The sequence below is a fragment of the Topomyia yanbarensis genome, chromosome 1, assembly GCF_030247195.1.
Source record: "Topomyia yanbarensis strain Yona2022 chromosome 1, ASM3024719v1, whole genome shotgun sequence".
In the NCBI taxonomy this organism is placed as follows: Eukaryota; Metazoa; Arthropoda; class Insecta; order Diptera; family Culicidae; genus Topomyia; species Topomyia yanbarensis.
The window spans coordinates 29,030,387-29,047,455 of NC_080670.1; the positions used below are offsets into that span (position 1 = coordinate 29,030,387).

Sequence of the window (17,069 nt, forward strand, 5' to 3'; positions counted from 1 at the left end):
CATCGATTTAGGCACAGAGAACAGACGTCCATCTTAAGTGTCAAAATTGAAAAAAAAAATTATGGCTCATCCAACGGTAATTGTGACGCTACCGCTAGAGGTTCCATTTAGTGCGCGAGTTTTACTGCGAACAACACAATTGATGTGTTTACAGTGGACCACATAATTGATGTCGAAATGACTGTCATAATTATATTCGGATATACCAGTACATTTTGACCGTAGTGTTCTAGCGGATATTAGTTCAAATGGGAAAACAAATATTTTAAAATTGTTTGATCGAACCTGGATATCTGTTCTCTGTGATTTAGTTGTAACACATAAAAATTGTAAATTGAATAAGCAGGTAGTATAGCCGAGGGAAGTGGCATTCAACAAGATTAGGATAAATAGAGAAGAGGGCGTCACTTGTGGAGGATCATATTACCAGCTCTCTCTCTCTCTGATTTACTTAACAGTCGATTGATCTGCTTCAGATCTAGGGGACCCAAGAGGAGATCAGGAAGAAGACAGAATACGAACTTTTAATAGCATCGTTGTTAGGAGCATGATACATTGTAATGACGCCCCCTCCACCCCCAATAAAATAGAAAAAGCCTGATCCAAATGTAAACGCGTCTACTTCTACCTACTACCCAATTTTATACCCGATTATACAGGGTGTTTGGTTCATGGTTAAGAATCTCTCGAGAGATGATTGACTGTCATATTTGGAAAACAAAAATCGTTCTACACATACCATCAAATCTCAACCGTTACTAAGTTATTGAACTTTTTGTGTTAAAAACTTGGTTGTCTTAAAATAGCTCTAGCTCAGAAAGTATACTTTGCATCTCAAATCTTCTAGATCCATTGGATAGGTGAGAAAATTTTCCATTGAATGATGTCCTCACATGTTTCAGCTAATGAGGTTAAGTAACCTTTTCACAGCAATTTATTTAAAATTTAACAATTTTGATCGATTTTACGTTCATTTCGCGAAAATCTTTAAAGTTAACATCACCATTTTAATAATTCAGATTGTTAGGCTCGAAGAGCTGCATAATTTGTTCTTTGACATGATATACATATCTTTTCTTGTTTTCATGTGTTCGGGTTATTGAATTTGGATATTTTTATCTCATTTTCACTAATACTAGCTCTTATTGAAAAAGTATGGCACTTATTGTACTTTTTCTTATTTTTATTCAATAGCCAGGAAAATTTTGCAGAGAAAAATGTATTAATACCTTTCAGTTTAGTGAATTTACTATTCATTCAGAAGTAAATTAGTTTAAAGTTAGTGTTATTATTAGCATTTTCGTTATTTTCCTAAAATAGTAAATAATAAACATCTCCATTATTATCATGGAATTAATGCATCTCAGCAAGTTCTACAACTTTTTCTTTGACTCCATTCAATTATCTCATTTAGTTTCGAAGCAAAATCATTTTTATCACCTCGTTTCATATGCAAAAACAACGATTTCGAACCCACTACATTTGTGGTGAGGTCATGCTGTGTTAACTATTAAATTGCAGCGAAATGAAAAGTGATAGAGATAAAAAGTTAAATAACAAGTTATAGAGAATGTTAAGAGGCACCAAATGAACAATAGTAACGATAAATTTAGTTGATTAATAAGTAGAATAATTACAAAACTCTTCATTAAAACGCAAATTTTGAGTTTTTTCTTTATTTCGATTATAGATGTTTTAATCTTAAGGTCATTCGCCTCTTCGGGTTAGAAAAATTTCTTATGAAAAATTTCGAACCCTATGTGCGGGGTCGGGGCTCGAACCCAGATGCGCTGCGTATAAGGCAATCGATTTACCAATACGCTACGCCCACCCCCTAATTTTGAGTTATTTTACTAGTAAAAAGTCATTTAGTACACTTAACTAAAAGATATTTGTACATACATAGAAAGAAAATTTTCTCAGCTTTCCAACGAAGCCTTGGAAATAACGATATAAAGCATATTTTTTAGATTAGAGTCTTTTAAGCCCTTGCAGGTCGATTACAGGAAACGTTTAGTAATGAAAGAAACGGGAAGAGATAGGAATATGATGTTGAAGAACAAATTATGAATCGTTCTAAAACCCAACTTTTGGATAATAAATATTGCTATACTCATAATTCGTTATTTTAAGAAAATTAACAAAAACCTCATCAAAGCCACCAACTTTTAACTACTTTACAGCTAAAAGATAATTAAAACTAATTAACTGAAAGATATTAGAAAACCATTCAATAGGAAATTTTCTCACCTTTCCAATGGAACTAAAAGATTTAAAATACAAAATATACCTTTTGAGTTAGAGGTATTTTAAGATAAATAAGTTTTTTACACAAAAAGTTCAATAACTCTGTAACGGTTGAGATTTGATGGTATGTCTGGACCGATTTTTTTCTCTCCAAATATGACAGTCAATCACCCCTCGAGAGGTTCTTAATCATGAAACAAACACCCTGTAGATATCAGACTATCTCACAGATTTAGTAATACTCCCACGACCGGCTGTTTGGAGTTTAAATTGCTGTAGCTTAGGCACTCTCGATGGCCGGTTATCCAGAGTTTAACCACAAGAAAAATCTAGCTAAATATCGTTTTGCTCTGAGTATTCGTATACTCGGAGACTAACCATCCCACCGCATAAAACATATTCATTTCGAGGTCGCATTGCCTGCTTGTGGCGAATCCTAGACCTATACCTGTCCTTCAATCCAATTCCGTAATACCTATGGTAGCGTCGCAGAGTCTTAAGTCCTTTCTTAAGTAGGTATTACATCAACATTTCCTATCCTATCCTAAGTATCCGGCCGGCAATGACAATTATCATGCTATTGGTTTACTGAACTCCAAAGAGTTAAAGTTAATTCCCGATCATTTATCTCATAAGCAAGATAAGTTAAACTACAGCCGTACACAACCGTTTCAATTTGATGGGGGTTTGATAAATCGTTGGGAGTGACATTGCTAAGAGGGTTAATGTCACTCCTTTGGTCCTAGATTCCTGGGATCGGACAGAAGTATTTAGCCCTGCCCTGGCTAATGAGCCAGGGTTATAGCGCCCTTACTCGCTCTGAGTTACTTGACCTTAACAGTTTAAAGAAAAATTGTGAAGGAACTCTATATTTACTAGACATAAATTGGACATGAAAGGGTTAGTAAAGTGTCCGGATTCTACGTATAACAGGTTTTAGCATAACCAATGTGGTAATCCTAATTGAACCGGAATGAAAATATTCATCTCATACTATTGTTACATTTTATGGCGGCATCTTATCACCAGCTATTACTATTGCCATCGAACCCTGCTTAAAATTCAGAAGCATGTTTCACACCGGACGGAACCGAATTTTGCGATAGTTAAACTAAGATTCAAAGCCAGGTGCTGCGGGTGTCACAATACTTCGTGGAAAAGTTGTCAAACGTATGTGAATATTGAAGACTTAATTTTTTAATCTCCGGTATATATAAGGACGTTGTTTTCAAACATACTACATTTCACAATGGCGTTAGTTCTCGGTTTATTGCTGTTGTTTGGATCGCAGCTCATCGATACTCTCCCGTTCGATACCGCTTGTACCCATGGTGGTGAGGCTTTTAGAGCGGGCTGCAATTTTTACGTACACGGATCACAGCCATTTATAGATTCCTATTGTTATGCGTTAGACCAGGTAAAAACTATTTCTTCGTTTCCCGAAACAGATTCAATCCACCTGGTGTCGCGTCAATACCGGTCACTCTAAGAAGATTTCACACGAATTTCTAAAAAAACGTGCATTTGTTGAAGTATGCGACTTCAGGAGGGTTAATCAATTCAATTGACATGATCTTTAAATTGCTGAACATTGTGTTTCTATTAAAAACAAATCGTTGTTTATCTTTCAGAACTTCTATGGATTCACACGCAACATCTGCTGTGACGGAGTGTGTACCTGTTGTTTCCGCTTCTACCAGGAGTATGAATATTATTGGAACGCCCCATTGCTACCATTGAGGGAATTGACGCCGGAAATACACGAAACATTGCTTGAGGGATTCACGATCCTGCATACACCTTCGGGTGAATGATTTAAATTGTGGTGGAGTTCTCGACCACTAGGAGACTAATTAGATGCCTAAAAATGCGTTTTAAAAATATTGTATCGGCAAATAGTCAGAATATGTCTAGAAACATACTAAGTTAAATTACTATTTTTGCTAAAGAAAAACTAGCAAAAGGAAAAGCACCAAAAAATTCGATTATTAAGAGTAGTAAACAAACTGCGATTGTTTTCCTGTACTGCAACTAGAAGATTCCAAACACGCTTACAGCGAACCCCAAGATGCGTATTAAGGACAAGACCATCATTTGAATCCCACGATTTGTGAAGAAACAAACGTCCACTGTGTCAGAGATTCACTTTACACAGCAAGGGAAAGAGCCACGACACCCCGTGCGTAACTATCCTCGGGTAGTAGGAATCTGAATAGTATGAGTCCGTGTAGTAGGAGACCCGACTGTATGAAACAATTACACTTCGTATCAAAACCTCACAGACCAAACCTCAAACAATAAACTCTACTTCAAATTCCCAATGTACCCAACCTGTTATACTGCAACACATATTGTATCATCCAAGCTTGCAGGTATTAAACTCACATAGTATCCAACGAGAAATAAATAATCAATCCCGCAGGAGCTTGAACGTAGTAAGTACTGTTCTCTTCTTTCGACAACAACATAACATACCTGCCGAAGCCATTAAACCCACGACTCGCTACCCATTCCAAACTGGACCGGCTAGGATTTTATAGCCTCGGGCAAGCCAAGGTAGTAAAAAAATACGAAAAATGCAATTTTAAAAATTTAATGAAAATCGATTTTTCCTCCCTGCTCGACATCGGACGGAGTAGAAATGACGATCGGTTAAGCTTTGTGACTCTTCGTTATCTGATGTGTAGCTATCGGTAGTGTGAATTTAGGCGAATGACACGCCTACATCCGCAGTTTTCGTAACACACCCTGTTGGGTCGAACGTGGTCGGTCAAACCCTTAAAACTGATTAAAAATCCATTCGTCAACCCCGGATATGATGTCAGTGAGCAGAAGATAACAAAAAGCTAGCACACCCAGCGATTGGTTCGTCGGCCAAATATGGGGCACGCGTTGTCGGAAGTTTGGAAGGCAGTTACAAAGTGCCATAATGTATGCAAATCTTGCAAAGATAAATTGTTCCACGGACGACAGATGGTGGTAGTGCCTGCAGGCAATGAAATTGCTCTTTGATTGGGTACAAAAATGCGCCATTCCGGCGCGGAAAAAAGGAAATAGCGCCCCCCAGTGGTGAATATTGCTGGCTGTGTTTTGGTTGGTGTTTGAGAAGTATTAGAAATTTTGGGTGTATTAGAAAAACCAAAATATTACATTAAATCAATATATAAATGTTCTACTGATTGAATACAACGGTATCCAAGCATCCAGGAGTGTGTTCCTTATTTACTCATAGATGTAAACATTTTTAGCTTCCGGGAAGGAATATGAACTCCCAAAGCAACACTGCTGTGGGCAGATATGAATACACCGATAACGCATTTACAATATGTGATCCGTGAGTAAGCTTGGCACAATTGAGAGCTGCGGTAATAATCGTTAAAAGTTTGTTCCTAGGGAAACCCCGCTCGGAATGATGGTCTTTACCGAGAACGATTGCTACTCTAAATAGTTTCATTGCGGATAACAATGACGAGAAGCTTTGGATTATAATTCGGCTATTGTCAAGTGAGACTTTATGATTCGGGATAACGCCTGTGGACTCGGAGACCGAAGAATATTTATCAGCGGCATTCCGAAGACTGTCAGAACAGTAGTGGTCATCAACAGAGATAAATTACGGCTGCACCATGTTAGATTGTCTAACAAACTACACAAATATGACAAAGTTCATAATACCATTTTTACTAATTACATCGTTTTGATGCAAAGATTCTTTGAAGATTGTGACCACACACCGAAACAACATCTTGAATAGCGGCCAATAGTCGTTCACACTTTACTTTGCAAGAAATGTCCTCCTTTTCCGCCGTACGTAGGTGGACATGAGAAATAAAAACGACAACGAACGATTTCACGCTCGGCTAACTCGAATAGCGGAAAATAAGAAGAAAAAACGCATTTCCACCGCCAGTAGGCAATGGCTTTTCCCTCGGCCAATGGATCTGATCATAGCTTATTCGCAGTTTTTTGCTCATTCCGTTGACAGAAGATAAATATATTGTTCCTGTCTGCTGCGATATCTGTTTTTCGCCCAAGTGTGACAAAGCGTTTGCCTACTGCGTAGGTCCTCAGTTTAGGTGTTGGATTTTGCTCATGGTGGAAGCGATTAATGGCAACGGGATTCCAGTAAGTTTTGGGAATGTCTGTTTTCTTAATTAATTCTTGTGACCAGATGTGTAAGAGGAAATTATGGATTAAAACATTTTTCATCAACACTTGCAGCACTACTATTAAGGTTACACAAGAACATATTATTCTATCATTCCTGGCACTCCGTGGAATAATTTTCAGGGCATAGCATCATAGTACACTCAGGTTTTTTTACGCGGGGGATACAGGCCGCGTAACTGAAAACCGCGTAAATGAAAACCGCGTAAATTTCAAAATCCGCGTGAATGAAGACCGTGTAAATTTAAGAATCCGCGTTAATGGGAACCTTGTTAATGGATACCGTAAATTTCAAAATCCGCGTAAATTTCAAAATCCGCGTAAAAAATACCGCGCAAAAAAACCGCGTAAAAAAACCTGAGTGTATATGATTTAATATTACGTATGAATGATCGAAAATAAAGTTAAGAACTTCCAGCGTGAAACTTGGACTGAATTCAATCGGCGTTGGAATCGTTTGAAAAGTTCTACTTTAAAAAAGCCGACAAGGACGAAAAACCGGATAGAAACAAATAAGTCGTATGCAAGAAAATCCATAAAACACAACATCCAACAACCACAAAGTCTGTACTTCTTATGTTTTGCTCACAAATACTTGCAAGGCTTATAACTTGACCTATTACCTTCCACTTGCGGACAGACAGTTATAAGTACAATCTGTAGAATTGAAGTATGTAATTGTCTGTAATCACTCATAGTAATAGACCACACGAATGGAAAAACTAAAACTTTAAACTCTCATTACACCAAAATATGTAAGCTCGAATGTGCTTCATTGTTTCGATCATATTTTTTATCGCAACAAACTCCCCAAATGTTCAGAATATGCATAAAAAGTGATTTATTTTATTTTCTGCTAATATAAATGAGAAGTGGTGAAAACGGAACTCGAAAGGAGTTTTTCTACTCATGAAAAAATTGTGTTACTGAAAACCTTTCCATATGTATATATTCGAATTGTTTCGAGCAATCCTACTCTAACTGGGCAGCACTTAAATTATAAGTGTAAAACACTGCGTCAAACTTCTCCAAGTAGGCCAATGTTTCTACGAGTGATAAGGGGTTTTATTGTTACTCATTTAAAAACGTCTTACAATAATATTCAATTCATCTCTCATGCATTATTCATTGTATTTTATATTTCGTCCCACTTTGATATTCCAACAAAAGATACCCCTCTCCTCTAATACATTCCACAAAACTTGAAACTTGATACATTTGCCCGGAAGTGATTTTCCAGCCATTTCCCCCTCCCGACGCGAAGAGAAAGCAGAACCTGACCATGGAACTCCATTGAACGCTTCTGGCTCTCAACTTTGTATCAAAAGAAACCCAAACGTCATCTTTGATTACAACATAAACGAAGAAAGCGAAGAGTTCCTTCTACTTATACTCCTACTCCTTGTCTCAAAAAGCTTCCATAGCGAGTGCAGTGCTGGAAAATCATGACTCATGACATAATAACCGTTTTTGCAACAAATAATGCATGGATTTCACATTCGAACCGAGCCGAGCCGAGAAATTGAACTGCCAGCGATGCCGATGGGAAGGAAGGGGCGAAGCGGAAGAGGGTCAATACAATAAAATAGAAAATTGGTTACAAGAGGGGTGGCGGCCGGAAAAAAGGCGCCTTCAGTTACCAGGATTGATTCGACGGACCATTCTGAGTCATCTTCTTTCCGATACTTATCTTATGCCCCCAGTTAGTTTTGTTTCGCGGTATGGGGCAAAAGAAATTATGTCTGTGTTTGAACATCCTAGAAAATGAACGGCATTGAGGATTTGAGATTTGTGAAAAAGGGAACAGCGAAATACGCACACGCTAATAGTAGTCGTTGGATTGTTCTTCTTTGAATGCTTTTATTTTGTGAATTTTTACAACAAAACAATCGCTCTTGAGGTCATATAAATAATAGAGTTTTTTTACAATCATTATTCATCACTTTATCGCGGGTTAGGAAAAAAAAGTCGAATTCCAGCTACAAGTAAGCTTTTGGGCAACATTTGGGTTTTAGAACAACGATAAGGAAAACTACATTTTCGCACCTACAATTTCAAGTTTAAATGAGATTCTTAAGGGGAAGTGGACATTAAGTGTAATTACTCTACCAGAGTAGATTAATTATCCATTGGGAGAAGATTACTTTTTAGCAATGTTTTCATGTTTTCGTGCCTTCGTATTCTCGTGTTTTATTGTTTTCGTGTTTTCATGTTTTCATGTTTTCGTGTTTTCGTGTTTTCGTGTTTTCGTGTTTTCGTGTTTTCGTGTTTTCGTGTTTTCGTGTTTTCGTGTTTTCGTGTTTTCGTGTTTTCGTGTTTTCGTGTTTTCGTGTTTTCGTGTTTTCGTGTTTTCGTGTTTTCGTGTTTTCGTGTTTTCGCGTTTTCATGTTTTCGTGTTTTCGTGTTTTCATGTTTTCATGTTTTCATGTTTTCATGTTTTCATGTTTTCATGTTTTCATGTTTTCATGTTTTCATGTTTTCATGTTTTCGTATTTTCGTGTTTTCGTGTTTTCATGTTTTATGTTGCATGTTGTATGTTTTTAGGTTTGAATTGAAAATACGTGACTTCCGAAAGCCTAAGCTCGATTTTCACCGTCTGTATATGTTTCACATCAATCCATTTCAATTGAGGTATCAGTTTTCCAATACACATATCGCACGTTTCGTCTATAGATAGACTTTCGTGTACATTTTTAAAGCAGCAAAATAAATATTCTGCACGGGAAACAGCAAATAAACGAACCGAACATCTTACGCATAATCCTAGAGAGGGCGTTAAATGTTGTTTGTTTTTAGCCACCGCAACAACCAAACTATGGTAGATGCGGTGTGAGAATATTTTCGTGTGACAAAATTATTTTGCTGTGAGTCTATTCAGGGGTAAAATTCGCAATATTGAGATCTTGCATTTTTACACCCCCGCCAATTCGCAATGCAAACAAATTTTCTTCCTCCTTTTCGGCACAGCTACTAGTAACTTTACATGTAATTCATGATACCCTTTAGCTGGGAAACCGTTATAAAGTAACAACGCCTCGCTTACCTCACCACATCCTGTCCTGGCAAGACTGACATAACCAGAACCAATCCAATTAACTTGATGTCAGACCTGATGTTTTGTTTTATCTTTGGTACGTGTTCCGTGAATATTTGTCGTTCAACTAGGTTAAAATTATCTTCAACCGCTTTCACCGGGCTGTTGAATATTTTATTCTCCTTACAACCTAATTGGCTCTGTCCTTCTTTTCATGGAACTACACACTCACGTGAATCTAGTGTTGATCTCGACATGTACGTAGTATTATTTATAGCAATCCCACCTTTACTTGCCTAGAAACATTTCCAGATTTTATGAAAGGCCAAACTTTTTTCAGAAAATTCGCTCAAGCTCTTCGTTGATGTTTTGATGTACGACTCTTTTTTGGCACCGACTTGACAAACATCCAAGTACACTCTGCTTTTCTTCACTTTACGCTACGATGGTTTGGTCCTTTCGATTAGACAAAAAAAACGTTCACGGTGCTGCTCCTAAATTGAAGGCTCATATTTTCCTCTTTCCTCATTCAATCGGCTTATGCCGACAAATGATTGTAACTGTTCCACGTGTACCGATTTATCGTTTCAGGAATCAATCTGTACCGGTGTATTATAGGTGAAAAGAGTTTCCTTCCAATAGCACCCAGAAGGGAGTCCCGGAAAAGAGTAAATATAGTTACCTGACGGGACTGAGCGGAAAGGTGTCACTGACTGAAGGAAATTTTCTTTTAATTTGACATATGATACGGATAAAAATAGCGCCATGGGAGCTGATTGTTTCGGGTTTCTTTCTTTACTTGGACTATGACGTTTGCAGCAGGGGGTGTATATATGAAAGCCGTTGTGTTTTTCCCAAGTAGAAAGCGTTTTAATCTACCGATTGGTATAATTATTCTATTCTCGAATTACACAATTACATAATCAACACAACAACAAGACTTGACGAATTTAATTATTATAATTGTCTATTTGAAAGGCTTTAATCGTACATGCCATTCGTCCATAGAGGTGTTTAATATCAATTGATCTAGTTATGAAATTCGCTTAACATTAATGGCTATAATGCTAGGGTTCGGTTCATACCGAAGTTCGGCTGCTTCTCTAGGACATCCGGAGCTGTCATAAGTGATGAATATTTACAATCGAAACTTCTCAATACCAGCAATAATGTAAATATTCAATCAAGAAAATCATTTCTGCATTGTTAGCGTTTGCACCATTTGCATGATGAAGCCCGTCTAAAATATATTAAAAATAGATTTATATACGTGAACGCACTTATTAACCCGTATTTCTGGAACCATAGTGCCGTTTCAAACAAATTAAAACCTGAGTTTGGGAAAATCTTTATTGGTACCTAAAAAGCAAAGCGAACGTAGTATAGAAACACTATTCTTCACCCCGCCTCTAGTTATCGCCACTCTAGTGGAACATATGATAACTATTGTATTATTTATGTTATCTGATTTGTAATTTTAGGTGTATTTGAAAGAGCAGCAAACTACAGCAAAAGAAATGCTCAATCAATCAGTGATGCAATTTTTCATTTTCAAATGGCAACTCGGTTGAATTCTCAGCAACCAAGATTCAAATTCGAAGCTTCTGTGAATCATTGACTTTAAAATTGGTGTTATTTATCTTATTTTCAAAATTTCACGCAAACAATGATACAACTTCTATCAAAGCGGAAACATATTTAATACAAAGAACTATCGAAGACTGAACATAATTTGCGATGCAGTGGTGCATTGCAACACCTTCTCAATACTATTGAACTGATCCTCGACAACTTCTCATATATCGAAAAGCCTAGCAACAAATGTAATTTTATTGTCGAATGAAACAACCGCTGCCTTTGCTTCTGCTACAGTAACTATTGTAGCAATCCACTTTAAGCCACAACAGATGAATTAGTAACAGCTAGCGTACATGGAATACAAGCTTCCCTCTTTGATGCGAAATGCGGAACGAGATCTCGGTATATCCTTAGCAATTTTTGGATTCCCAACGAACACCACGGACGTGTGCGGCTGTTTTGGCTTATTAAATATTCACATTTCGATTACCTTTCGTTGGAAAACAAACACAACGGTGAACTATGCGGCGCAACAGAAATTTTATTCACAAAAACAAATTCGTGGCTGACTAAAAGTCCGAAATAAGCCTATCTCAATTCACTTTATGGTGATTTGTACTTTGCAATTAGGTATTTGGCTATACGTTTGGAAAATTCAATAAACCGGATCAGGGTATAAGAAGTCCTCGCCAAAGATCTGTCCAGTAAGCTCTGTAATTGAAATCTCTAATCACAATCAACTCATGACAGAGCTTTGCTCACACAACCGTTGACAAAGATAAAACATTTATACTTGTGTAATACAATTTCGCACAATTGTTCAATAGAGCACTACTGCCTTATAACGCTTCCTCCTATCATTCGGTATTAAATTTGTGTTAAAACCAAATCATCTAACTCAATAGCCGGATACAGAATCTTTGTTTACACAACAACACTACACCAGATTACACAATACGATTGATTCGCATCGTTGAAATTGAATTTATTCCACGCTGACGATGATAAGGTCAAACTATACACAAAATCACAATTTCTATAAATCTCCAAAAAATTTAATTTTACTATCCAGGAAAAGGCTGCTCATCCAAACCGTAGAGATTGCCCCGCATACCCCACTGGGTAACGGCTCGGCGAACGGGAGTAACGTACACATGCGTGTTATTCAGCACTATGGAACCGAAATAATTCGGAATCAGGTCGTCGGATCTGGTCAACTCGAACATGGTCAAATGTTCACTGCCGAATAAAATATCATCTGTCCGGTAGTCGAAGCTTAGCATAATTTCCCGTGCTTCCTGGTATGGCCCAGCCTCTAGCCACCAGGAATAAAGCAACTTGTCACCTGCATACGGCGGATGTAAATACATACAGTAGGATAGTTCCGGGATTAAGCTGAATTGTACTGACCTGTGACTCGAGAACCAAACTGAAGGCTACTGGCTGCCGAAATGCCACATAATGCATCCACCAACGATAGCAGAAGTAAAAACTTCATGTCTAACCGATCTTGATTCGTGAATTAAAAATACAGTACTGAGCAAATCACCTGAAATAATTCGATATTCCAAGCTTCTATACCTTCGTTATCTTATCCGTTGACGACAGCTATAAACACCATGACTAACATACGTCCGTTTCGGCGAGCGAATGTGAATGGATGACCCGCTCCGGAAGTCAAAACATATAGGATAATTCAATAATCAATAATCGCTAATGGCCCCATACTCTCGTATCTACCGGTTTGCCGGTGACCATATGACAACGACAAATGGATGATACCATCATTTATATTCATAATAGATAACGTTATAATTCAAGGGTCTCATTCAAATAAAACTATTCATTTTTTATGAATTTATTTCGTCAATTCCTATAGTACACGTAAATCCAAATTCATGATCCAAGCAATTCGTTAAGTTATTATTCTTATGCTGTTATATTCATCCAACGAATCCCAAAGATGGTAACATTTCCATACATCTCCGTCACTGGTACTACGCTGGACATGTTCACTTGAAATCTTCTCTTAGCGTCATATTTAGTATCGATCTCGATAACGCAATTCTGTCAAAGTAGAATCAAAGATGATCATTGCAACGCTCATGTAAAATAATTATTATCAACGAACATACCGCCAATGATCCCAAAAAATAAGAAAACGTCATTTCTTCGTTCTCGGCCGGATTGGTCTCGTAATCAAACACCAGCGTCATGTTGATCGGTTCGGCCACGGGTCCGCTTCGTGCGTGAAGAACATGCATTTTATAATCAACTACAAACGGTATTGGAGCTTTGGTCAATCTCAACGTCTGATTTGAGGAACTTAAACTAAATACCTACCGGGTTTTCGAGCACCCCAGCCAATTGAACAATTGGACCATACTAGTGCCACGCAGGCTGTCAGCATCAGCAGTACACAAATTTGATAGCACATGGTGGCTCGTCTTTGGGGGGACGGACCTTGTTCAGTCGAACGGCTTGTTAGAGACTAAATTTCGCAGACACCAAAATGCTAATATTAATGTTGAATGTGGAGGAAGATAAGATTGTGCTGTCTTACGGTGGATTACCGAGAAAGCAATCGAGTGATACCTTTATTAAAAACAATCGTCAAGTTGAAGAGAATTTCTTGAATGTTAATGAACGAAATTATGATCCGATAAGAAATAATCAGAGCATACAAAAGCTATTGCGAAAATATTGAGTTAGCTAACTTTGGTGTTATTCAAACACTTTGACTGGTGCCGATTCGCATTGAATCATTTTCTGAAACTAAACAACATTACCCCAGCTTTGCGTTGTTGCTGAACTTTATCGCTTGAGGTTAACTATTCTATTCTTACCCTTACACAGCCAGTATTGAAAAGCATCCTGGAAAACACTGCAGTTATTCATTAGTGTTTTTCTTGTCAACATTAATATTTGAAGCATATTATGTGCAAATATTAAAACGGCCAGGCCAACTGTGCAGAGTTTGTGTTTAAAGATGTTTCAAAATTATACGGCAATTAAATTATTCATTTAATGAATAATCTAACTAACGAATCCTTTTGAATCGAAGAAGGAAGAAACGAGGACAACCGTACCGACCGTTTCAGTTTTAAGGGGATATGATAAATCGTTGGGAGTGAGTTTGCTAAGAAGGTTAATGTCACTCCTTTGGTCCTTTGGGATGGGACAAAGGTATTTACACCTCCTTGCCCTGGCTAATGAGCCTAGGTTAAAGCGCCTTTACTCGCTCTGTAGTACTCGGAAAATTACAATTTATAGAAATTTAGCACTTTAATGGAAAGGTATTTGTTTCTCGAAAAATACATGAAGTTAGGTTTTTGCGTCATTTTGTCCCAAAAATCCCCCATTCCCTACTCTGTTCTACATATTTTGCTGTCCCTCCAACGTGAAACAGTCTCAGAAATCGAACGGAGCCCCCGCGAACACTCCCAGAATACGAGAAACTGGGACTCTATGGCATCCTATCACTTTCCATATGAGTTCGTCGTGCATACATCTCTAATATTTCTACATCAAATTTTATTAAATGTACCTTGTTGAATGTGAAAGATCATAAGTAACAAAATAAAAGTAGAGTTGCCATCGCTAAAACTAAGATGCACTAGACCCTTTGACATTCAGTCCCGATTCTACATTTTATCATCAAATACCACGTATCAACTCCATTTAACAATAAATTATTATTCAATTTTCTATTTTAAGTGTGAAAAATGTTCAGGAATTACATGGTAAATGTTTCATTTCAGGAACAATACGGAAAGTTTGGGTATTAGGGAATTTGATAAAAAAAAAAATAGGTTTCTAGACTAAATGGCAAAAAAATCAAATGCTTCTGAATTCTATAGGCAACGAATCAGTTTTTCCTCTGTTTCTGATAACCTTCTACGTTCAACAAGGTACTTAAAAGAAATTGCTTGAAGTATAATAGAGATACATGCACAAAAAAATGACTAAATCCGATATGATATGATAACCGTCAGATCTCTGAGACTTACTCACGCTAGAAAAAACTACAAAAAATGTATGTTTTGCAGCATAGAGTAGAATGGCTATGAATTCTTTGAACAAAATGCTCTAAAGCTCCAGCTTTCCCCATGTTTTGGGAAACAAAGATTCTTCCATTGAAATGTTAAGAATGTTTTTTTTTTTTTTTTTTCAAAACAAGGTATAAATTGTAATGTTTTGAGTGCTACTTTAAAAGTTATGGCATTTAATATATATTTTCCTCATATTTTTCCACAGCACCAATGTTAAAAACTTCAAGCGAAATGGACGGGGTTCTAAAATTGTCCAACTGATGTGAAATTTGGCATCTAAGTTTACTTTGACATTTTTCACAATATGAAAAGGGGGTCTTTCAGATTTCGAAAATGAGTGTTTTTTGCAATGCCCACAAAAAGCTTTGTCACTGAGTCGCTTGTCGAAATTTTTGCATAGAAAAACTACAGAATGTTTTTGAAAATTTCAAAAAAACGCATTTTTTAACGCTGAAACCCTTATTCCTCCCTTAAACCTGATGTCCCTTTTACTTGAGGCAGAAAGTGACTCCATTTTGAACCCAACTACCGTCAAACCGTTTAATTAAATCAGTTTTGCACCTAGGTTCATCGCCAATGAAATCGGATAAAATTCAAACCCGAAACTCTATCGAAAACGTCCATTTGAAGCAATAACCTGGTTTTCTCTAAGCGCTCTTATGCAAAAACAACATATGTTGTATTACGGAAAGATAAGCCAAATTAGGAAACTAGCACTTAGGGGAAGATGGGGTAAAACGCACCCCCGGGGCAAAATGCACCCCTTGCTTATATCGAAAACAGCTGAAAATTTCTAGAAAACGGTAACACCAGTCGGAAGTCACCCATTGTAAACATACAGTGTCAAATTTTGATAACCGTACATCAATAGCAGCTCGAGAAATAAATAAAAAACAATAACGTGCTCTTCTCATGTAATTATTGTGACTCGTGCAACAAGGATTTTCCGCTCTTATAAATACTGTTTTACTATTATATTTGAGCATTCCAGTTCTATTTATACCGCTGTTCATTATTCTGTCGCACTACATATGAAAAATCTACAAAATAATTCACTTTTTGCTAAATTTATATCTCAGCTCAATCGGAGGCAAAATGCCCTCTTCTCTGATTTTGCTGATTTTTAATCGAAAGCAGAAAAATCGTTCTGAAAACCTACAAATTGCATAACCTAAGGCTATTTACTGGCACACTTTTGTGAAATCTCGTCAGAAAACAAAACTACTTGCTTGTTCGCCGAGCATTATGCCCCGTTGTTGCGGTGCTTTCTACCCCGTTGCACAGTGGTACGAGCCCGGACTTAAGTCCATATATGAAGGTTATGCGATATTCTCACTAGTATTTTTCTCGTATCAGCTGAGCCATCGGAGACATTTTCGCGAGATTTTAGGTGTTTTGAATGCAAAATGAATTTTTGACAGCTTTTTGAAGGGCATAACTCAAGTGTTTTTTGCATTATTTGACTATAGGAACTATATACGGTTATTCTCGTTTTTCAAAGAAACGGTTGATTTTATGAATTGCATTACTTCACCAAAATTATCCGTGTGATAAAATTACATCGTAAAATCGCCAAAAATAAGTCACTAGTTGGTTTAGTTAGTTTTTAGATAATTGTTTGTCATGAATTTTTATTGAATTCGAACTTCTAAAGCGATAACAACAACGACGCCCGTGAATGCCCGCGATCACACTATACTCATTTGAAAGCTTTTCATTTTCTCTTTAAAATGAGCCTATGCTAGTTTTGCGAAAACTTGCGATAAGCAGTCAAAATTTGAAAAAACTGTGGATGGAGACGCATGGTTATTACTGATATTTAATTTAAATATTCACTTTATGACTAGCATAATGAAACTAATTTATGCACAACTTTCAAATAGCATTTAGAGCATGATCTACAAGGGTTTTACTAGGGATCAAGAGTAAGGAGCCGAGTGGGAAGTATGGTTTTTAAGTTGTAAAGGAATTAAGAATGTTTAAAATTCAGT

General features: G+C 37.1%; 5 protein-coding genes across 8 annotated transcripts in view; 2 read left to right on the plus strand and 3 right to left on the minus strand.

The window, feature by feature from the left end:
• Positions 1-17,069, plus strand: part of LOC131677187 (serine-rich adhesin for platelets) — a 945,885-nt gene that overhangs the window by 263,417 nt on the left and 665,399 nt on the right. The gene's annotated exons all lie outside the window — the stretch shown is intronic.
• The window catches only part of LOC131677189 (tubby-related protein 4), a 99,579-nt gene that overhangs the window by 31,820 nt on the left and 50,690 nt on the right, over positions 1-17,069 (minus strand). The gene's annotated exons all lie outside the window — the stretch shown is intronic.
• LOC131677214 (uncharacterized) lies at positions 3,456-4,067 on the plus strand. Its single transcript, XM_058956921.1, has 2 exons — positions 3,456-3,664; positions 3,879-4,067. The coding sequence occupies exons 1-2, from the start codon at positions 3,497-3,499 to the stop codon at positions 4,059-4,061; spliced, it is 351 nt and encodes a 116-aa protein (XP_058812904.1). The 5' UTR covers positions 3,456-3,496; the 3' UTR covers positions 4,062-4,067.
• Positions 11,303-12,541, minus strand: LOC131677211 (uncharacterized). The gene is made up of 2 exons (XM_058956919.1): positions 12,437-12,541; positions 11,303-12,371 (listed from the first exon to the last, which is right to left on the minus strand). The coding sequence occupies exons 1-2, from the start codon at positions 12,522-12,524 to the stop codon at positions 12,091-12,093; spliced, it is 369 nt and encodes a 122-aa protein (XP_058812902.1). The 5' UTR covers positions 12,525-12,541; the 3' UTR covers positions 11,303-12,090.
• Positions 12,847-13,539, minus strand: LOC131677210 (uncharacterized). Of its 2 annotated transcripts, none has more exons than XM_058956918.1 (3): positions 13,370-13,539; positions 13,162-13,267; positions 12,847-13,093 (listed from the first exon to the last, which is right to left on the minus strand). In XM_058956918.1, the coding sequence occupies exons 1-3, from the start codon at positions 13,408-13,410 to the stop codon at positions 12,956-12,958; spliced, it is 285 nt and encodes a 94-aa protein (XP_058812901.1). In that variant the 5' UTR covers positions 13,411-13,539; the 3' UTR covers positions 12,847-12,955. The 2 variants fall into 2 exon arrangements, with proteins under 2 accessions (XP_058812901.1, XP_058812900.1); XM_058956917.1 differs by having other exon boundaries at positions 12,865-13,093; positions 13,162-13,301; positions 13,370-13,529.